The 21,460-nt window shown below is 42.7% G+C and overlaps 2 protein-coding genes and 1 non-coding gene across 5 annotated transcripts; 1 reads left to right on the top strand and 2 right to left on the bottom strand.

Annotated features, from left to right (window-relative positions):
• Window positions 1–217: 217 nt before the first annotated feature.
• tia1 (TIA1 cytotoxic granule-associated RNA binding protein) lies at window positions 218–8,967 on the bottom strand. Of its 2 annotated transcripts, none has more exons than XM_072714778.1 (12): window positions 8,720–8,967; window positions 7,008–7,104; window positions 6,777–6,875; window positions 5,067–5,121; window positions 4,530–4,617; window positions 3,675–3,750; window positions 3,370–3,478; window positions 3,194–3,289; window positions 3,021–3,105; window positions 2,506–2,644; window positions 2,248–2,393; window positions 218–1,270 (listed from the first exon to the last, which is right to left on the bottom strand). In XM_072714778.1, the coding sequence occupies exons 1-12, from the start codon at window positions 8,746–8,748 to the stop codon at window positions 1,132–1,134; spliced, it is 1,158 nt and encodes a 385-aa protein (XP_072570879.1). In that variant the 5' UTR covers window positions 8,749–8,967; the 3' UTR covers window positions 218–1,131. The 2 variants fall into 2 exon arrangements, with proteins under 2 accessions (XP_072570879.1, XP_023674477.1); XM_023818709.2 differs by having other exon boundaries at window positions 2,248–2,396; window positions 8,720–8,966.
• Window positions 8,968–9,196: 229 nt separating this feature from the next.
• Window positions 9,197–9,267, bottom strand: trnag-ccc (transfer RNA glycine (anticodon CCC)). The gene has a single exon. It is a non-coding gene; the product is annotated as a tRNA-Gly (tRNA).
• A 619-nt stretch (window positions 9,268–9,886) lies between these two features.
• Window positions 9,887–20,254, top strand: LOC111847490 (transmembrane protein 150A). 2 transcript variants are annotated; one of them, XM_023818711.2, is made up of 8 exons: window positions 9,887–9,993; window positions 10,902–11,069; window positions 11,934–11,981; window positions 12,063–12,149; window positions 12,439–12,506; window positions 13,121–13,248; window positions 13,989–14,166; window positions 16,604–20,254. In XM_023818711.2, the coding sequence occupies exons 2-8, from the start codon at window positions 11,005–11,007 to the stop codon at window positions 16,921–16,923; spliced, it is 894 nt and encodes a 297-aa protein (XP_023674479.1). In that variant the 5' UTR covers window positions 9,887–9,993; window positions 10,902–11,004; the 3' UTR covers window positions 16,924–20,254. The 2 variants fall into 2 exon arrangements, with proteins under 2 accessions (XP_023674479.1, XP_023674478.1); XM_023818710.2 differs by having other exon boundaries at window positions 10,800–11,069.
• Window positions 20,255–21,460: the final 1,206 nt, after the last annotated feature.

The raw sequence follows: 21,460 nt of genomic DNA, 5'->3' as shown, positions 1-21,460 counted from the left end.
ATCCAACTTCAGTATTAAAATTTCTGCAAGGGGCAAGAGTGCAAAATTTCACTTCACCTTCCACATTTAATACTAATTACTAGTTCAAAAAATTATACACAGAATTGCTTTGTTTCTATATCACTCTCCAGTCAAAGCCTGTTGATTGAGACTTCCCAGAAGAATCAAAATTCACACTGTATCAATATCTGCATGAGCCAGGATGCAACAGGGCTGCTTTGTGTTTTTTTTTTTTTCTCTTTTTTTTTTTTTTTTTTTTTACATTTTATTAACCCCCAATACACCCTTCCCAAAAAGAAAAAGCAAGCAAGCTTGTATAATCAACATTTTCCTTTATACAGTTTCAGAACAAACAGATCGTTTGGTTATTTACATTAAAACAGTTCTATAAGCCCTCCAAGAAACAAAATTCAAAAGGAAGTGGAATGCAAAACAATTTAAAATATCTATAATTTGTGTAAGAACAAAAATTTGTGAAAAGATAACCAAGAATAGTATTGTGCAATATCTGTCTGCCTTTAAAAGAAAGAAAGTGGCAGTAATCCCTGCAATTGGTTTAGTTTAGTTTAGAGAAACAAAAATTGAGCATCTTAAAAAAAAGTTGACAACATTTTGTTTATTTTTTCCATTTACATTTCGCATGATTCACCAGTTTCTTACTGGAACTTTACAAATGTTTTATATCAGTCCAAAAAATGGCAAAATTTCATTCTCAGCAGGTATATTACTTTAACCAAAACAAGAATCTCAAATTATTTTATTTTATAGCAACTTTAAAAATGGCATAGTCCTTTCCGTTAATAAGCTGAAAACCATGTTTACGTCTGTCCAAGGGTCGGGCACCTAGTCCTCTGTGGTGGTAAGCAATGGTTTTCCTTCCATATCAGGGAGAGGAAAACAAAACAAAAAAAAAAAAAAAAAAAAATGGGGGAGGTGGAGGGTGGGGTCAAAGTACAAATTGCCCACCCAGCCCCCAATCAAAATCCTCCCTCCCTCCTTAATCACTGCCACACGCACCCACACACACACACGCGTGCGCGCACGCACGCACTCACATACACAGTCGGAACTGTTAACTGATGCAGTGAGGCATCCTGGGATTTTGGAGGCCTGGAGCCACCCACTCCCATATCAGTGTGTGTGGTATCCCGTGGTGCCCATGCCTGACTGGTTCGCTAGCACGCTGCCATTCACTCCCTGTGCTGGTTCCACCACGGCGCCGTTACTGACTGTGCCAACGCCTGTCCACCCAGCACCTGGCTGTATGTGACTGGAATGGGGGGGGGGGGGAAGCAGGGGGTCCAAAAAAAAAGGTTAGAATGAGGTTAGAATGAGGACTAAGCCAGGACCATGACAATAAGGCACAACACATCACATGACCAGCTGTGGCAAAGCAGACACTCCAGAAATTGCAGAACATTTAAATACAGAATATGAACAGATTAAGGGGCTCCTTCAAATGGGCACCATTGGAGAAACATAAGAGTAAGATACCAATTACTATGCCGCAAAAATTCAAAACAGCTTATGGTCAAACTGCCTTTAGAGTAAATATTTGTTTTACTTTATATAGCTGTCAGACTTCAAATCAATTGGATGTAATGATTAAGATGTCAACTGAAGAAATCAATATGTTGGCATTATTAAGCAATAAATTTAAAGTCCCAGTGGGCATTCATAGGACCCAACTGTGACCCTCAGTTCTGAGGAACTACATGGTGCATCTTTGCAGGGAAGAACTTGTGGCCAAGATCCCAAAAGGGGGTTACAACAGGATTTAAATCAGTAAAACCCCCCCAAAAAATGTATACACGTCACTAAAACCAAGACAACAGGAAGAAGTCTGATTAACATCCAAAAAATCAATGGCAGAGAGACAAAGCAAATAACTCATCCCACGCTATCATACAGCTGTTAACCGAATGTTAACTAGCAGGTTAGAACACAACTGCAACAGCTCAAGTTCGCTTGGCACCTGTACGTAATGCGGGGGGGGGGGGGGGGGCTGGGGTGGTAGAAAAAAATCATGATAATTCCCTGCCTTTGTATGCCTTGTATGACGTGAACCCTACAATCTCATTAACTATCATAGCACTGAAGCCCTACTGGGAAGAACATTCACTGTAACTGGTAGGGTCTTTAAAAAATTAGGATGAAGACAGACCCCTCCCATAGTCTGCACACTCATGGGGAGTGAGAGTGCTTGTGCAGTGGTGGGACAGAGGCCTTGCTGGCACAGACACTTACTTGAAGCCCTGCTGGTTCCATGCTTGCCCATAGACGCCATAGGTGGGCACCTGCCAGCCATTGGGCACGTACTGGCTGATCTGCTGGGCGTTGCCATACCACTGGCCCCACTGGCCGTAGGGCTGGGCAGCAAAGCCCACCTTGTTCTGCTGCAGGGGGGAACCAGGACAGACAATGTGAGGCAGATCAGATGAAACAAGATATGTGACACCCGAGGCCACTGGAAATGGAGGGAACGGCACCGATAAAGTCCCCCACCTGGGGCACTTGGGCTTGCTGCATGGGGTTCACCATGTCTGTGGTCTCCTTCCCCCAGTAACACTTCACCACGTGGCCCTCTATCGAGGTGCCGTTCACAGAGACGATGGCGTGTGCCGCCCCCTCATGGGAATTGAACCTGAAGGAGTTTAAAGCAACGAGACCTTTTAAGATCACGTTTATGCACGTGGATAAACCTGATGGGGTGTTTCACACATTTAAAGATAAAGAGGCTGAAAAAGGCAGAACTAAGGTCCCCCAAAAACAATTCAGACATGTAAAGGAAACACTTTCTGCATGATCTACATTTGTAAACCAGGTTTTTTGTTTTTTTTGTTTTTTTTTTACTTATAAGCCAATGAGATCCAAGCTTACACAGGGTCACACCGTCAGTGGATAAACCAATCTTACAAAAAGTCTAATCCCAAAATTTCACACATCAACTGATATCTAAACACAAGCTAAGAACAGCCCAGAGAAGCTAAACCGCGACATGAACCAATAAACCGACATACCTCACAAATGAATAACCTTTGTCTGGAAAAACTCTGATTTCCATGATTTGTCCAAAAGGGGAGAAAGTTTGTCTCATCAGTTGCTCTGAAATACAAGAAGAGACCGAGATGAATCAAAGCCAATGTGCCTATGATAAACAGATATTATGGGGGGGGGGGCGCAATGCAAATACCAGTGAGGCCAGAGGTGACACCTCCACAGTACACAGTGCAATTACTGGGGCTAGACTGGTTCACCACCTCCTCAAAAGACAGGTGCTTGGTGTTACCTGTGAGGGGGGAAAAAACAGCGGTCAGTATTTCACAGGGTGGGGCTGGTATCCCCCCCAAGACGCCCGCTGAGACTCACTCTCGTAGGTGGTTTTGGGAGCGGGGGGCTTTCTCGTGGCCCAGTTGGTCCGGATCTGTCTGCCGCCCAGCCACTGGCCACCCATCTGCTGGATGGCGTTCTCTGCGTCCTACAGCGAGCACAGGCACAAGAAACCGTGACCGTCACACACTCGAAGCACAACAACTTATGTCACGGTGGCCTCAGGGTAACGGGAGCCTCCGTTCACTTTATAAAAAGGAATAAACATTTCCAAATATATGCAGACAAAATATGATATGGCTTTATTGGATCAGCGGGGAATCGGCACTAGGGGACAGACGTACCCATTTGTTGAAGAAGGACACAAAGCCGTAGCCCTTAGATTTCCCCGTTGCCATGTCTTTCACCACACGGGCATCACTGTTGAGGAAGACCGATGTTTAGGGCGCTTTTCCACCGCACAAAGTACGGTACTTTCGCTTTTCCATTGACTTCCGGTCGAGTACCAGTACCGAAAGTTCCAGTACCGAAAGTGCCAAACCAGCTGGGGTACTTCGGTACTTTGGGGTGGGACTTACAAATGTATTTGCTGTCGAGTGGTTATGCAAATAGCCTGCTGCTGAAACACAAAATACACACAGCAAACAGCGAGAAACGAAATAAAAAGCAGTAGAAACAAAAATATAAAAAAGTAAAACGGAAGGATGGACAAACGAGGAAACACAGGCTTTAATTGCCATATGGTCGGATGAACAGATCCAGCGGGATTTGGATGACACGACTCGGAATAAAAAAGTATTTGCCGTAATAGCAAGCCGCTTAGAACAAATGGGGCACACGTGAAACACCAAACAATGCCGCTTGAAAATCAAAAAAAACTTAAAGCAGGACTACAGGAAAGTGAACATAACATGTTTGAATTCAGCGAAAGAAATACTGCGTCGCACTTTGTGATGATGTCAGTCAGGGGCGATCACTGATGTCATTTGGCGCCGGTAGCAGTTTTTACGCCAGTGGACAACCGACACAAAAGTAGTACCATACTTTTGGTACTTTATGGAAGTACCGAAAGTACGTTACCTGGTGCGGTGGAAAAGCGCCCGTAGTCACACAGAAGGACACTGCCGGGGGGGGGGGGGGGTAAGCCCAGGATCTCCATAACTACGCTGTGGGGGGGGGGGCTGCTCCAGTGCACTTACGATATCCTGCCAAATGGGGCGAAGGCTGCTTTGATGTCATCGGTGGTGATCTCTGGGCTGAGGTCCCCAACGAACACATGGAAGTGATCTGAGATGGAAAGGGGGGGGGGGGGAGAGACAGCTATGTAGGAGGTCGCTGGTACACGGCCTGAAACAGGATTTCTTAATCCTGGTGATCCATTGCGTGTGACAGCTTTAATTATAACCCATCATTTCGGCATGTCAAGGGAATCCATATTTGCTCATTCACAAAAGACGAAACAAAAGTGTTATAAAATATCATGTAAATGCAGCAGTTCAACTTCTTTCCAAGTAATGTCACAGCATCATGTATGATTAATAAAAGTTGAGGGGAAAAACCCATAAAAAAAATAAAAATAGACCACTCCCCAATAATCCAGTTTGATCCAAGATCCCCAACTGAAATTTTGCCCAGGTCCAGGACTCTATTCTCACTACAGGAAAAACTTTGGCTAAAATCCAGTGGGCTGTCCAAGCCATGGAATGCAAAATGCTTAGGAAAATGTGGACACTTACTGCTTGTGTCTTTTTTCTGGCTGCTCGGTGTGGTGGCCCAGTTGACCTTAACCTCCTAAAGCAGAGAGAGAGAGAGAGAGAGTGGGGCAGCGCAATGAATTCTTCACCTGTATCCCGCCAGCCAGCAGCCATGTCAGGCATCAAAAGCTGCCTCCTTACACACAATGTCAGCTTCTGAATGCAGTGAGCAGAACCTGATCACACTCATAATTCACTTTGCTGTCTAGTGAAATTTTGGAATTTCTAGGAAGTAAAAAGGTCTAAACAAAGGACTTACAAACAAGCGAAATTACGAACTTGTATTACTCCTCAAATGGTCCTTCAATACCTGTTGAGGATAAAATATTTAAAACTGAATATATGTTTTTGGAGCTGTATTCGGTATTCTTAAGCTATAGGTTTTGCAAAACATGACAGAAATGGGAAAATGTAGAAAAGGGCATTGATGGTAGAAGAAGTTGTGACTTGACAGAACTGTCTAATTGAAGAACAAAAAAAAATTAAAATTAAAAATCATGGAACGTCCTGACAACCTCCCAATGAAACCAAATCTAGCTGCCAAAATTTCTACAGCCAAAAAGGAAACACCACTGTTGTAATTCAACAGGGAATTCAACACAATACCAGACATCGTTTATAGAATCTAGTGCATAATACAGGCAACCTTAACAAGACTTCAGAAAGAGGGGGAGGGAAGATGGGGAGGAATACAAAAAAAAACACTTAACATGGCTTGATATCCACAGACAAAATTAACTCAAGGAAATTACAAACTGAAAACTTGTGGGAGTTTTCCTAGATTAATTAAATGAATGTAGATCAACCAAACAGGCTTTTAAACACTCTGCCCTTAACACAGCAAATTAACAGACAACTGAATAAAACCTATTAAATGTTACATGCAAAATTACCTGTATAAATAGTGGCACTGGTTCATAAGAATAGATTAGATAGATATTAGAACTGCATGTTATAAAAACATAAGTTAAATCATACATAAATACATTTTCCTTTAGCATTTGCTGGAGAGTTCCTAAAATCATATAAATTCACTAAAATGAAATTCAAAGACAACCCTACCAATCTCCATAGAGCACCCAAATTGCTCACTAGCTGCTTCCAGCAGCAAACATTACACGTTTTTCACTGTTACATAATCAGGTGCCCCTCTATAGGGTACAATGACATATACTGCTAGTTATAAAACTGGTGACAGACCAGATTACACTGAGCACAATCATACACATTGTTCTAAAATAGTATGTAAAAAGTTCTGTATATAAAGTATAACCTAACAGATTCTTGAAACTCACTTAACACTTGTTACTGTACTTACCTACTGAATCTAGTTATATGTAATTTGCTGTTTTATGCAAGTACTGATCTCTGCTCTGATTTAAACACAAGTCCTGATATTATACAATGACACCAAAGCCAAAAGTTCCACTTTCACCTAGACTTCACATCAGTGATTTTTTTTTTTTTACAGTGACACCTCTTCTTGTCTATGACTTACTCAGGGGGGAAAAGAAAGCATTTAAACCAAAACTGTATCCTGTGACAGACAGTTTTAACTGTTTAAAGCAAAGCAGCACATCCCATAACATTGCCGTGCACCCAGTGATCCCTTGCCGCCTCTGCATTTGGCAGAGCGTTAACCAAAATCACTCCCCACTCGATCCGACTCACCCTTTAGATACGATAGCTTACCTTACCCATTATTTTACGTCCATTCATGGCAGCTAGTGACGCAGCGGCATGCCGGTGCTCGTAGAACTCAACAAAGCAGTATGGATCATTACCGGCCGTCTAAGGGTAGAAGGAGCACCATTAGTGGGCTAGATCATAACTGAACAGGGAGCAGCATAGCAGCGTAGTGCTGCCCTTACGAATTCCAAATCATCCACTGGGCTCTTGGCATTTAACAATTAAGTTGCTCACATCTACAATCATTTTACAGCTCTTGCATGGGCCGATCTGACTGAAGAGCTGCAGGATGAGCGCCTCTGTCACATCGCGGGACAGGTTCCCCACGTACCTGGGTCAGAAGGAAGAGGAGAGTTCAGGCACAGGTACATGGTTACAACAACAAACCCACAACCCAAACAAGACGAATCATCACAGGGATATTTTTATGCTAAAAGACCACAGTAGATAAGCTATTAGGAAAAACAGATACTTCGAGAAGGCAAGGGACTGTCAAAATTACATTTTATACTATTAGGAAGGAAAATCAGCTTCTCGTTTTCTAAGTTATAAAATGAAATACGATGATTGATAACAGTTAATGCCACAATCAAAACCTATCCTACGACGATGCCATTGCCTTACTTGGTCGGTGAAGTTGGAGACCTTTTGTATCAACAACATACGTACATGTTGGACACCACAACCGAAGATCAAAATAAGACAAAAGCTCCACCTTCACTTCTTAGAAAGAGAAAATGGCACCGATCCTTCTTTCAAGAGAGACCTTGAAATCGACACTAATTTGTATATACCTGGTGGGGTGATAATGACCACATTTTTGAAGGCATTAAACATGGTAAACGTCAAACAGGCCGACTAACCACCGTGAAATGTGCCAGATCAGACTGTATAATAAAGGAAATACGCTTAACGTTTAGTGCCTCCACCCAGACCGCAGCGTTTCCCAGTTCGGCTTCGAGCGGCGCGGGCCGCAGAGGTAGCTGCGTGCAGGACCGGTAGTAGGTGGACGAGGAAAAGCAACCCGGAGTACGAACCCCGCAAGGAATAAAAGCGTCTAGCTCCAACAAAACACCACGGCCCAAATGGGATCATTACAAGATCCATTTAAGGACCTCACAATTTAGAATTAACAGCCGAAACACGCGGCTCTCCATTAATGGAGGTGCGCCAGCTTCAAAATCCAGGCGATTTTTCTGAAACTGCTATCCGTACTGTCCCACATATTACCTTTTACACGTCACGCGGCATTTAACGCGTCTCCCCAGCTTCTGGGAGGCCCGAAGTGCGTGTGCGGCGCTAGCCGAGCCTGGCTGCTAACACCCCGATTTTCCCGGAAAGCCGACCGCAGACCGCCGGCCTGCTACTTCCTAACACCTAGCCGGGCTACGTCAAGGCGATCGTGGGGTTCATCAAAACCAGCACCAGACACGGAACCGACCGGTGTGCGTTTCAATATATATATTGAATATATATATATATTTTAAAGGGAGCCCAAATGAGAGCCTCAGCCACCCGTAACCGGCCAACTGGCTAGGTCATAGTGGCCAAAACATGGTCGCCGACGGCCTTTTATTGTCGCCCTTTATATATATAGGAAGTTGGAATAAATTGCGTGTCAGAGCATATACACATAGCTCGCGTGTTATAAAGTGTCACATTTGCGCTTTTGCCCAAATCGACGCGATTTAAAGCCGTTTCAGATCGGTTTCGTTTCCACTTAAAAAATGGACACGTCAAACTGGCGCACCCCCCCCCTTCCGAACCGCCACCATCACAATGCAGCGACAAACAATTATCAGCGCCAAAATAAGGTAACTCCCGTCAAACCGGTGATTCGTCTGGCAGTGGGAGGAATGGGATACAAAAACACACAAACAAAAGAAAGGGAAAATGCCTTCCCGTGCACAATGGTAACAACGATTCACATTTTATCTAATACATACAGAGTCTTGGGCTGTTCGTCTTCCATCATATTTTCTGATCGAACGAGAGACCGAGCCCTGAGAGACAGATCCAGGAAAGCCGTGAACTTTTAAGATCGCCGTATGTAACGTGCCGTCGTCGTTCACGGAATCGTCTCAGAAGCGGTTTGTGAAGCACACACAACCGACGCCGCCACCTCTGGTAGCTCACTCCAGCTCCGAACAATGGAATGGCGACATAAGATGGCGGAGGGATCGAAGCGGATGTGCTAGTGCGCGTGCGCAATGATCTCATGCGAGGCTGCTGGAAGGGAAAAAGGAAGGCACATCCAACGGGTTAGTACTTGTTTAGTTCAAGACTGACAGTTACCTAAAAACTCGGGTGGAAATTGCGGTAATATAATCTTGTGGTACTTCTTGTGTCATTGAATGGTCAATGAATATATACGCTAAACAAAACTATAAATTTATTTTATGCTTCTTAAAATGAAAACATTGTGCGCCGCCCGGGAATCGAACCCGGGTCGCAAGAATGGGAATCTTGCATGATACCACTACACCAGCGGCGCTGTGATTTGCGAAATGGTGGTTGGCTTTTTCAGTAACAATAAGACATTTTATTCTGTAGGTAGACAAAAATGGCATGATTTTAGGATGACCAGTAGAGTCGTTACCATTTCTCATCGGTTCAATATTTTAATGGTAGGTGAAGAGTACGAGAATTACTAATTGTTTCTCAACGCAATGTGCTTCATACCAGAACGGTTTTATTTTGTAAAAGAGTGACGGTTTCAAAATGAAGTAAAAAAACTACAGAAACGGCTAAGAGCAAATAGATCAATATTAATGATCTATGAGAAAAAATGTATGCAATAAAAATTAAAATGATCCAGTCTATATATGCATATAATAAGACAACGTGGATATGTCAATGATTTTTCATGTCTACAGATACAGCTTAAACAAAACTACTATATTAGTACACTCCATAAACCTTGAGAATCTATGTATTTACCACCACAAGCCCAGAAGTTCTTCTGCATTACTCAACTTTTCATTGGTTGACGTCACGTTCAGTAACAGGTTCTTTGCGCGACCTCATTCGCAGGGGCTTCTGGGAAATGTTGTGCCGTGTGCTGCAGATGCACGGTTCGATTGGCTGAAACTCTCTAAAAAACTACAAATTCCGCCTGGCTGTTCGAGAGGTTGGTGCTTGCGGGCTCGAGTCGAAGGGCTTTCTTTTAAAGGGAATATCAAGGTTGTTTCGGTTCAAGGAAGAAAAAGCAGGACGTGTGGTGTGTGACAGCTTTTCAGTTTCTTGTATATTTTTCCTTGCTAATTATACAGCTTTGTTACGTTTTTTCCAGCTCTTGAGAAGCCAGTGTATGAATGTTTGTGTTCCGTTCAACGTTAAAACCCTTCTTTAGCATGATCGCTAATAAGCTAGCTTGCGAAAAAAATGCGTCTTTCTCAGTAATTTGGAATAGCTACGTACAGCTGTAAATGTACTATAATATTTTATTAAACATTCAGGTGTTATTATATGTCTGTGTTGATAATCATGTTTGTCATATAGTAGCAGCATTTGTCACTGTAAACAGATGCCTGGACAGCTGTAGGTAGACCATATTTTCAGGTATTTTGCGTTCTTGTCAGTTGTCAGTCTAGTTAATTTTATCCTTTACGACCTCAAGGTTAATTGCTATTACCGTTTGCAGTTATCTAGCTACTTAACTACTGTGTTATAGTCTAAAGCAATTTCACAGCCATGCAGCTGAGTTATTTGGATGTTGAAAAGGACGTCTCCTCATGAAGTATTTTTTTCTTTGCTTTGATGTTCCCGTGTACTATTCCCCATTTTCCATGTAAATAAGACGTGATTAATATATAATTGTAAGTAACAGAGTATTTTATTCCTGCAGTTTTGATGAATGTCGTGAATACACAGAGTTTTTTACTTCTTAGCGAATTCTTTATACTTTTTGGTAATGCTCACCCTAAATTTCTAAGCTACCTTCTCCTGTCGTTCTCTTGTTCCTTGTGACTCTCCTTGCCCTTCCTCCCTGCTCTTCTCCCTCTGTCCATCTTTCTCCCTTTCCAGGCTGGCAGCAGCAGCTTGTCCGATGGTGCCTGTGGCGTGTAACGTGAAAGCAGCCCTGCTGTCCTTTGCCCCCTTTCATGTGCCCTCCCTGTGTGCCCTCAGCTGCTAGCGTCCCCGGCTGCACACGCGCATCTTGTTCTCGCTCTGCCCCCCCAAGGCCTCCATACCCCCATGCTTTGGATGCAAAGCCTTCACCGGCTGCCCAATGACTGCCTGGATTGTCCTGCCCGTCAGCCTCTCGGCCTTCTCCATCACGGGAATATGGATAGTGTGAGTATGGCCAAGCCGGGGAACATGCTACTTGGGCTGCTGACTCATAGCCCCACCAGAGAGAGAAAGGAGGGTGGTGAAGAATAGACTTGCTTTTGTGACTGTGTTGTTGCAAATGACTGAATTGGATGCTTTGAAATACAAAAGACAAGAAACAGAAAAACTGATCATTAAAGAGCAACATTGTGATTCAGTGGGTAGGACTACAGACAGTTTTGAGCTTGATCTGGACCCCAGCTCTGGTGTGTGGGGTTTCATGTGTGTGGGGGCTTTCTCCTAGTGCCCTAGGGAGCTGGATTTGTTATCTCTTGTAGAACTCCAGGAGGTTAAATGGTCTCAATTAAACTGCCTGTTCTTGTTCTGTGGGGGTATTATAACCTAGACTCTTGAAAGTGATTAATTGTCATTGTTGACACACCACAGTACACAGTGCACAACAACAAAATGTGTCCTCTGCATTTAACCCATATGTGACAAAGCAGTGGGCATTGTTCAGTCACAGCAGTGTTATTTAGCACCCAGGGAGCAGTGCGTGGGGGCGGTACCTTGAATGTACCTCGGTGGATTTAAACTAGCAGATTTCCAATCACAAGCACGCTCCCTTAAGCATTAGGCCACTACTTGCCCGAAATAGCGGTTGTCCCTGGGTAGACTTAAAACCACCAACCTTTTTGGTTAACAGCCAAACGTGCTAACCAATTACACCACACAGACAGTGCACTGATCGTTGCACTGAATACCAGTACGTTCTCAAGAGTGAAGTTCACTGTAATTACATCCATAATACAAAATTCTGGAATAATAATTTTCATAAATTTTTTTTTTTTTTTTTACATGTACACTTTTTTTTTTTTATCTTTGCAGCTATGCAATGGCAGTGATGAACCACCATGTCTGTCCTGTAGAGAACTGGTATGTGAAGAGTGCATTTTCAACGCCGTCAATGGTAAAAGAAGCTTGAGAAATCGATCGTTTGCACTTGCCTGTTGCCAGGTCCTACAACTTGACGTGCGTGGAAGAGACTGCCAAGCCAGGATTTCCCAAAACCTGCTGCACTCTGCAGGATATCCCACTCATCAGGTCTCCTTCTTGTCAGACTCTCTTGTTGTATCAGTGAATCGATTATTGAATAATGTGCTCAGGCACGGGCTTTTTTTTCATTTAATGTAAATTGAAAATTTGCAGAAACCACTCAGCATCCAAAATGTACAACCTTAATTTGGAAATTGTGGGCCTGTTCCTCCACTGTGCACATGAGGCTCTACATGGAGACAGTCTTTACTTTGCCATGTTGTTGGTCTGTTATGCTCTTACTCGCCTTATAGATGAGAAGTAAACTTCTCCTTCCCATAACATTGTTCTCTTATAGTAAGTGTGGCTCATTTCCCCCCGAAAGCTGTCTGTTCAGCCTGATTGGCAACGTGGGAGCCTTTATGGGTAAGATCTGCTTGCTCTCTCACTCTCCCTCTGTCTGTGTATCTCTTTCTCTTTCGAGTAAACAGATTTAAGTGCTTTGTCTGGGAGTTCCAGGAACATATAAATACAGGCTGTTAGTTATATCAGACAGTTTTCTCAGCGGATTTATTGTTTGCTATTAAAAATCTTGATTTTCCTTCCCCTCGTTCTCTGTAAGTGAAACCAGGACATTTGAAACCCAGTCCTCTTGAAATATCTCAGTTTGTACCCGAAACCCCCGTTTAGAATCAATCCTCATGTTAAATCACAGGGAGGAAGTGAAATGCTTGTTTTCTGAACTAAGTCAGTGCCGCACCCTGGCCGGAAACTCGGTATCTGATAGCCAGAACACACCCCTTTGAATCTGTGCAAAAATGCAGCTTGTCTCCCAGCAGATAAATGTTTTAGCTCTGTAGTAGACCATATATTTATTATGTATAAATATGTTTAATGTTTAAAATGAAATTTTAAAACTGGGGTGAGGACCTACGGCATACGGCCAGACAGGGGCAAGAGCTAATCACCTTTTTTAGCTGAAGTGAATAGTTTCTTTAGACTGGCTCTGTGATTCTCACTGTCATGTTCTCTCCATCCAGTGGTCATGGTGTGCCTACTACGGTATGCCCAGGTCATCGAGCACAGCCACCGCTGCTGGATCAACACCAGCGCCCTGGTTTCTGGCTTCACTAATGCTCTGGGCCTGGTCATGGTGGGAAACTTCCAGGTGAGCATGGGTGAGGGCCAGTTTGGGGGTGGTGGGTGTGTTTTTCTAGGTGAAGTATCAGAACATAAGTGTAGTGGGTAAGGATGTTGCAAATTTTTATCACCTCCTCCCACCATCCTACACACACACACACACACACACACACACACACACACACGCAGGCAAGGACTTGACCAGCATCCACTTTGAAATATTTTTACAACTGAACTACTGGTCCTTCCTTAATAATAAGTGTATCAAGTAGCTTTGGACATGTCTGCAAAGAAACAGGAATGGCAATTCCAGAGGTGTGAACGATGGGTAGATTTGTTCTCAGTTCACGAGTTTGTGGATTCAAGCACAGATGCCCGACAATGGCCCTAATTCTGTGTCAAACAAGCCAGAAAAATATGGCTCGTGAGCTTTTGGCCGTGACACTCTTTGGTCTCCATTTTGTCCTCACCTGCTGTAAAGTCTTGACTGATTAAGAGCTGGTCTTGTGTTTTCTTGTTGTATCTGGACTTCAGTTTTCAGGCCCAGTAGCAGTATGGAAAGGGGCCATATGTGTTGTGTTTGTGTCAGTGTAGTGTAGTGTTGTGGTATATAAGGTAATGAGGCAGGGTAAATACAATCGATCTTTCTACAGGTAAATATATTTGATCTATCTACTGAAAACCTGTGGTTTCTCCTGGCTGTAGTGAGACTGGTGTCTTTCCTGACTTGCCCTGTTGACATTTTGTCCTGATTGGCTCTCGCTCCAGGTGGACCACGCCAAGTCCCTGCACTACGTGGGTGCGGGGGTGGCCTTCCCCGCTGGTCTGCTTTTCGTGTGCCTGCAGTGTGTGCTAACATACCGCATCGCCGTCACCGCGCTCGACTACTGGATGGCGCACGTCCGCGTGGCGCTGGCATTTGGTGCCCTTGTCTCCTTGGTGCTCAGTATCCTTCCTAGCCTTGTTCTCCCCAGAAGGTCTAGGCTGCCTGGTCCACCTTGGTCTGAATGTAAGTGTAGTTGCAAGGCTTGGAGTCATAGGGCGCTTTTCCACCGCACCAGGTACCGTACTTTCAGTACTTCCATAAAGTACCAAAAGTATAGTACTAATTTTGTGTCAGTTTTCCACTGCCATAAAAACTGGTACCGGCGCCAAATTACATCATCAGTGACCGCCCCTGACCTGGCATTGTTTGGTGTTTCGCGTGTGCCCAATTTCTTTCAAGTGGCTTGCTATTACAGCAGATACTTTCTGGATCCCCCGCTGGATCTGTTTATCCAACCATATGGCGATTAAAACCTGTGTCTCCTCGTTTGTCCATCCTTCCATTTTACTTTTTTAATATTTTTGTTTCTACTGCTTTTTATTTTTTCTCGCTGTTCGCTGTGTGTTTTCAAAAGATGGCTGTTGTATTTTGAGTTTCAGCGGCAGGCTATTTGCATAACCAATCGACAGCAAATACGTTTGCAAGTCCCACCCCGAAGTACCAAAGAAGTACCCCAGCTGGTTTGGCACTTTTGGTACTGGTACTCGACCGGAAGTCAATGGAAAAGCGAAAGTACCGTACTTTGTGCGGTGGGAAAGCGCCAATAGAACACTAAACCTGGCAATCTTTTTCAATTTTATCCATGTCCCTTTTTAGCATTGTCAAGTATATGTTAAAAAAAATGTTAAGTTTACTTCTGCTGCTTTTGCATGCGGTGTGGCGTGTCTGTGATAAATCTTAACAAAACTAAGTAAGGAGAACAGGAGAGCGAACAAGAACTGGTTATGAAAAGACATTCGTTTACCGCAGTGTGGAAATATTTTTAAACTAAACAAGCGATTTATTGGCACTGCTTTGTGTCTATTGGCACAACTTACGACAACACCACCAACTTCTGTTTGGCTATATTTAATTATATTATATTATATTATATGTGAGTCCTAAATATCGCAAAAACTTCAAATATGTTCAAAAATTAGAACTTTTTCCAATTTCTTTCAGTCTTACTCAAAACGCACAAAACGTTCACAAAACACCTAATTGTCACAGTGCGGGGCAAGCGAGCCGTGGAAACAGGCGAGAGCAGGCAGATGGACGAGTAAACGGGGTTTATTCCAGACGATCAGGGTGAATAGGCAGGAACATCCACGAACCACACCAACAATACATGACACTACAATGACAGATCTGGGGAAGACTAACTCAGACGAGGACTAAATACAAAAGACAAGCTAGACCTAACAGGACACAGATGATCACACTCAGGGCTGAACACGAGGTAACGAGGTGGGCGTGGCACACATCGGGAGCGGACGGAGCGGGGCGTGACACTAATATTATGTGGTCATGTACCATATTATGGAGATGATACTACAGGGCTAGTCCTCATTTTAACAGCGATTATTTTGAGATACATGAACTGTAGAAAGTAAATTACGAAACGAAGTCAAAGTGATGAGGCTAGGCTACTCTTGACGCTAAATGGGACATATCTATGGCTCGCATTGTCTGTCACACCTAAATGTCTTCTTTTAAGACATAGTTGCATTGCAGTCGTGCTGTGGCGATATTTAAGTTCTCCTTTGCAATACTGACGGACGATTGCAGTCTCATTCACCTTTAATGTGAAGCGATTCCACACGAATGATGCTTTCGCTTTTCATTTGGACCCTCGTCTACCATGCGCCATCTTTCTTCCGCCATATTGCCGAGTAAGAAAGGCAGATTTTAATCTATTTTTTTACATTTTAATCAGATTATCGTGACAGCTCTAGTTTTCATCAGTTCTTACCATAGATCTACCTGTGATGTCTGACCTATAATTAAATCCCATTGATAATTCCCATGATTTCAGGATATTGGTGCAGTTAACTTTGGATAAATATGGGGAATGGGAGGGTGGATAATAGTTGTCTTGACCAGTGACAAACAGGCCTGCCAACAAATTTAAAAAACCCTCTCTCCACAGTTTGGGGTCCTCATATCTGGGCTGCTGTGCTCTATGTGATGTGGGCTCAGATAGCAATTGTCCATCTTCTAGCCTGTTTTGAAAGCTTTGTTATGTCACATCCACCCTTTGCTTTGTTTTTCCTTCATGTCTCACTACAGCCAAGTATGCATTATATCGAATGATGTGTTTGATTACTGAAACCAGAACTACCGACGATCAGCTATTACATGTCAGTAGATGCTTCTAAACAACTGCCGTTCTATTATAGGATAATCTGTAGAATCATAGTAAGTTAATTAATCACATTAAAGTAAACACCCTGTGATTCATACTGTAGAAAAATGCCTGATCACATTCAGCTGGTAGACTCTGGCTTGGTGGCCTTAGCAACAGGTCACACCAGTGGTTTCGGGGTGTTCTCCTTGACGGCACCTCCCCTACCCTAAGGTGGTATCTTCTTTATCCACGAGAGCTTCGTCCTCCAGCATGCCGCTGCCATATGCGAGTGGGTCTTCACGGTGGACATCCTCGTGTTCTACGGCACCTTCACCTACGAGTTTGGTGCCGTCAACAACGAGACCTTGATGGCCGCCTTGCAGCACAGCCACCACAGGGGCTCAGGGGTGATGATGGGGGCCAGGGGCCGGCCCGGGACGCTTGGGGCCGGCGGGTGTGGGAGCAGCGGTGCCAAAAGTCTGAAGTCACCAGGGGGCAGCAGCACATCAACTCACCTCAACTGCAACCCAGAGAGCATCGCCATGCTGTAGCCTGGTATTCCTGGTAATCCCGTCACATGTCTTTACCGTAATTCTTTTACTCACGGAGTGATATGATCTGTCTCTTTGATTGGGTGTTCCCTGACTGAAAGGCAAACACGTAAATGAAGGCTGTGTCTAATATGTCACTGGATTTCTGAAATTAATTACAGCTGAGTTACGCAGGTACAAGGTGCCAGACTATTAAAAAAAAAAATGTTGAGGGAAAAAAAATAGACCTCATGATGGTCCGAACATTTAAATTTTTTATAATGGATTTTATTATTGTTATTTTTAATGTTTTTCAAAGTTAAGCTATCCACAAGGCTCTCTGTTGCATAGTATTTGTTGCGGCTGAGGTCCGTCTCGCAACTTTGTATTAAAAGTAAGGCATATGAAATAATTGCATATGATATAATTTTGCGTCAATATGGGCCCCAACCCTTCCCTTAACCTTGTGCGGGGAAGAAAATCGCACACATTTGCCAAACCGGACCTGAACCCTGCCTTTGAAGTCAAAGAGAGTAATGTGTGATACATTAGAGAGTAATGTGTGATATTACTTGGAAGACTGGTTTGTATATTGACACCATTTATTCTGTTTATAAAGAGGGTTTATAAGGAAAGCTTATATCGCATATACAATAGAATATAAAGTGTTAAACTAAGTGTTCGTTTCAGAGTTTAGTTTCCGTACACAGTTTGGAATGATGCGGAGTGTTTCGCTGTTTTAGGCTTTTGATTCCGTGTGGCTTCCTCACACCTTGGGTAAATTGGTATGGGTATGGGGTCCATGCGACATAATCATGATTTATGTGCCAAGTTACTGTTTCCAAGATTCGTAGCTGGCTGTATGTTTTGGGTCTGCTGTAGTGCAATTTAGGGTATCGGTTTTCACCCTCAACAACAAAACGGCTTGATAAGTAAGTATTTTTGAGGGTTGCTGTGTTTTTGAACTGTACGGGGGGGGGGGGGGGGGGGGGATAAAATGGCTACACCAGGACCTGCCCCAGACACAGCCACTTACGGGGGCCAGCGGTCGCATCTTCTGTCGGTGTCTGACGTTAAGAATTATGCCTAATGTTTATCATTATTATTATTATTATTATTATTATTATTATTATTATTTACTTCTGTGGAAAAGTTGCATATTCAGAAAGTGTTAATGCGCACATTTATTCTTGTTCTGAGTGGGTGCTGAGTCTAATTAATATTTTTTTCCCAGACTTGGCTGCTCTTTTCGATTTGCTGTGTTGCCTTTTTCACCTCTGTGTTTGGCGCAGAAGCCCCTCTGTTCACACTGCCCACACCGGTCCTGCGATAACATGTCAGAGCTGATAATTAGTGCCGGAGACTGCATAAAAGAGGCAGTCGGAGTGTAACGTTTCATTTAGGGCAATTCATTTCCAGTGTCGGTAGAGCTTTCAGACCTAATGGCGTTTGAAGGCTCTGTTGGTGGGTGAGGCTGAGGATTTATCTGACTGCTTAACGGAGGCTTAAACACATATTAAGTGTAACTGTACCAGATAATGCAGCAATATTTAACCCCTGTTCCTTCTCAAGTCTGATGTTCTGCATTGATTATGGTCACAGCGTTTTTGGGCTCCAGGCTGGTTCCTTGGAAAAGTAATGTGGCCACGTTATTTTATGTATTCTTTCACTGTTTAGAGACCTCGCCACTGTGACTAGCGGTATGATGAGCGCGTTGTAGGTGAGATCGCTGAATAAGCGATGTGGGCCTTTGTTGCTATTGCGCCACCTAGAGGTCCCTATATGCCAGTGTAAGTGACAGCTAGTTGCTGGATTGGGGAATTGCGTCCAGTTGGTTGAGTGTCAAACGGGGATTTGTTCAATTATCTTTATGTTACTAACGATTTTAGAATCAACTTGTTGCTATGGTGTTTCTTTATTCCAGGCATCATAACATCGTTTTTTGGCAAATATTGAGCGCCAACAAAGAAGCCTTTTTGATGTCTGGAATATGGCCTACCTCTCATTGTTTGAGGCCGTCTCTGAGCAATTGAAAGGGAAACTGTTTACGTTAGTGTGCAGTTGTGGGTCAGACAATTTTAATACGTGCAGGGACACATTTGCATGTTTTTTTTTTTTTTTTGTAGGAACCCCACCCTCACACATGCAAACAACTGAAATGTTTGTATGTCTACATATGTCAGCTAAGATTTTGTTTCCTGTTCACTATTACCTGTGGTTAACTAGAGGTTTTTGTTTCTTTAAGAATACAGAATACAATATTTAAATAGAGAATATTTTGTTTAACAGATTTTAGTACACTGATCAGTTTTTTGTATGTCGTCCTCCTCTTGATCTTGATTTTGCTTTTTCAAATGTAATGTTTTGATTTATTACTTTTCTGCAGCAGTGCAGTATCTTTTATGCCTGTGGGAGAAATACATCATGCTTGAAAGAACTTTATTTCCGCATTTGCCATCGGTGACATTCCTCCATGCCGTCATGTCGCTGGATCTGCCGCATGGCCACATTTCAGGCAAAATCCTCAAGATTTTCTGTTCAGGTTGTATGTGAGTAGCTCGTTTTTGTCGTTCCTCTGTTCTGTGGAGATCCAGAGCCTTTGCACCTCAGAAGGCCATGCCGTGTTGCTGGGAATCCTGTGTGCCCCATGTGAGGGACATCCACACCCAGTGCTTTTTATTTATCATCTTTGTAAAGCTGCAGGGGTCCTCTCAGCGTCAGCTGACCCGTCACTCCGTAACCTGTGTGACCTCCTTATGTGCCGACCATCGGGACACGTTTTACAGTGTGTGCCAACTACTCGCACTAATTAGTTTTACTATTATTATTGTTGTTATTTTTGTCACAACCATTGTGATACGGCAGTTCTTTTAAAATATTTTTTTAGGCATTTTAAAATCTGTTTTTGCACATGATCATTTGCAGCTCACAGCGATGACCTGGGGATTGGGTTTGCATGTTAGATGGTGCACTAATTGTTAGCTTGCTGAATACAGGTGTGAGCGAGGACACGCCCACTTGTGTGTAGCACAGCAAGCTGACGGGAATACAAACTAATGGCAGTGTAATATGACTAATCCGATTTTGGTGGGTGGAGTTTTTAATGCTAATTCTGTCTGTATTCTTTCTACTTTTAAGTGGGATTTAAAATTAAGTTATTGGTGGTTTTATTTTTTACTTTTCTTTCATCTTGGTGTAATTTTTTTGAAGTTCTGTCATGAACACCAAATGTCAAAGCGTTACATTATATTTTTCTTTCCTTTTGTAATCACTTATAAATGTGATTTAGTATTTTTTTCTGTTGCCAGATTTCTATTTCACAATTCAAATAAACAGCATAAAGAGTAATAAAGTTGTCATTTTTTGAGTCCAGTGACCTGGCATGATGGACAGATCTGTCACATGCTTTGTACATACCCAGGTTGTGAAGTGTCCCTCATTGTGGAAATTAATAATGCATTTTTTTAAATCCTCTTTCTTGAAAAGTAGTATCAAATGAACCTCTCTACTGTAACACTGTTCATATCAGAAAAAGGACAGAAAGCACGCATGCAATAACTTCACCATGGAAAAGCACTACCAACTGGTCTGTTTGCACCGTGATTTAATGCTATAAGGAAGTATAGAAGTGTTACTCATTAAGCTGCTCCAACCCTGTTATTTGGCAGGATGAAGTCCACTGTCTGTCCTCCATTGTACTAGAGGAGTGTTTCCATTTTGTGGTTTTTCAGGTGAGGTTGTGGGCCGTTTAACTGCCTCATTTGAATGGGTGGGTTATAAAACTAATTATATACAGTAGTCAAAGTACTTGAAGTTGCTTAGAAACAATTTACATCACATTACCAAAGACAGCAATTAAGGAGGGTTTGAAGAATTCCAGAATTTCCTCCCAGGATCAATAAAGTCCATTGTAATCTTAATCAAACTTGTGAAATGGACAATATTGCACTTCTTTATAGTACAAAGGATATATTAACATTGCAGTTTTATGTACTATTCATAGATAACAGAAATTCAATGACAAACACAAATTGACCATTTTAAGAACAAATTTCCAAAATTTTGTGATGAGACCGCCAGTGAAGTCAGGCTTCCTCATCATATGTTACAGTACAGGGAACCAAAACTCATTCAGTAATTCAGCAAAGAAGTTTCCTTAAATTTCCAAAACTCAATATGTTCACAGAAATGGTACTCGCTTATAAATGTATCCCGTGGACTGAGTGAGTTTTAGAAACTGTACATGGATATTCTATGTAAGAAAAAAATAAACAGTCCATATCCAATTGAGCTGTTTTTTAAGTATATAGAGAGTTTATGCTTTTAAGATGTCATTTATATACACTGTACACCTCTGGATGCAGGGACTTTTGATTTGGTTACATATATTTTGAGCAACAGAACATTGTTATTAGAAAAAACAGCAGTGCTGCCGGAATTGTAACAGAATTGTACCATTTCATATTCAAGTAGAAGGACTCCCCCTTCTCAATGGCAGACATAGAGCCACAAATTTCCACCCATATGCCCTTTTCTCTGATTCTCCATGTCAGCCTGC

The sequence above is a fragment of the Paramormyrops kingsleyae genome, chromosome 7, assembly GCF_048594095.1.
Source record: "Paramormyrops kingsleyae isolate MSU_618 chromosome 7, PKINGS_0.4, whole genome shotgun sequence".
Lineage (NCBI taxonomy): Eukaryota > Metazoa > Chordata > Actinopteri > Osteoglossiformes > Mormyridae > Paramormyrops > Paramormyrops kingsleyae.
Note: the sequence above shows the minus strand (reverse complement) of the source record. Positions and strands in the feature narration are given on the sequence as shown.

Bases quoted from the DNA above. Each gene is read 5' to 3' on its own strand.
- tia1 (XM_023818709.2), bottom strand. From the start codon at position 8,748: ATGATGGAAGACGAACAGCCCAAGACTCT. The intron at 7,105-8,719 runs GTATGTATTAGA...CTTCTGACCCAG, and splicing joins GACGAACAGCCCAAGACTCT to GTACGTGGGGAACCTGTCCC. The intron at 2,645-3,020 runs GTATGTCGGTTT...AAACTCCTTCAG, and splicing joins AAAGGTTATTCATTTGTGAG to GTTCAATTCCCATGAGGGGG.
- LOC111847490 (XM_023818711.2), top strand. From the start codon at position 11,005: ATGACTGCCTGGATTGTCCTGCCCGTCAGCCTCTCGGCCTTCTCCATC. The intron at 12,150-12,438 runs GTCTCCTTCTTG...GTTCTCTTATAG, and splicing joins CAGGATATCCCACTCATCAG to TAAGTGTGGCTCATTTCCCC. The intron at 14,167-16,603 runs GTATCCTTCCTA...CCCTACCCTAAG, and splicing joins CCTTGTCTCCTTGGTGCTCA to GTGGTATCTTCTTTATCCAC.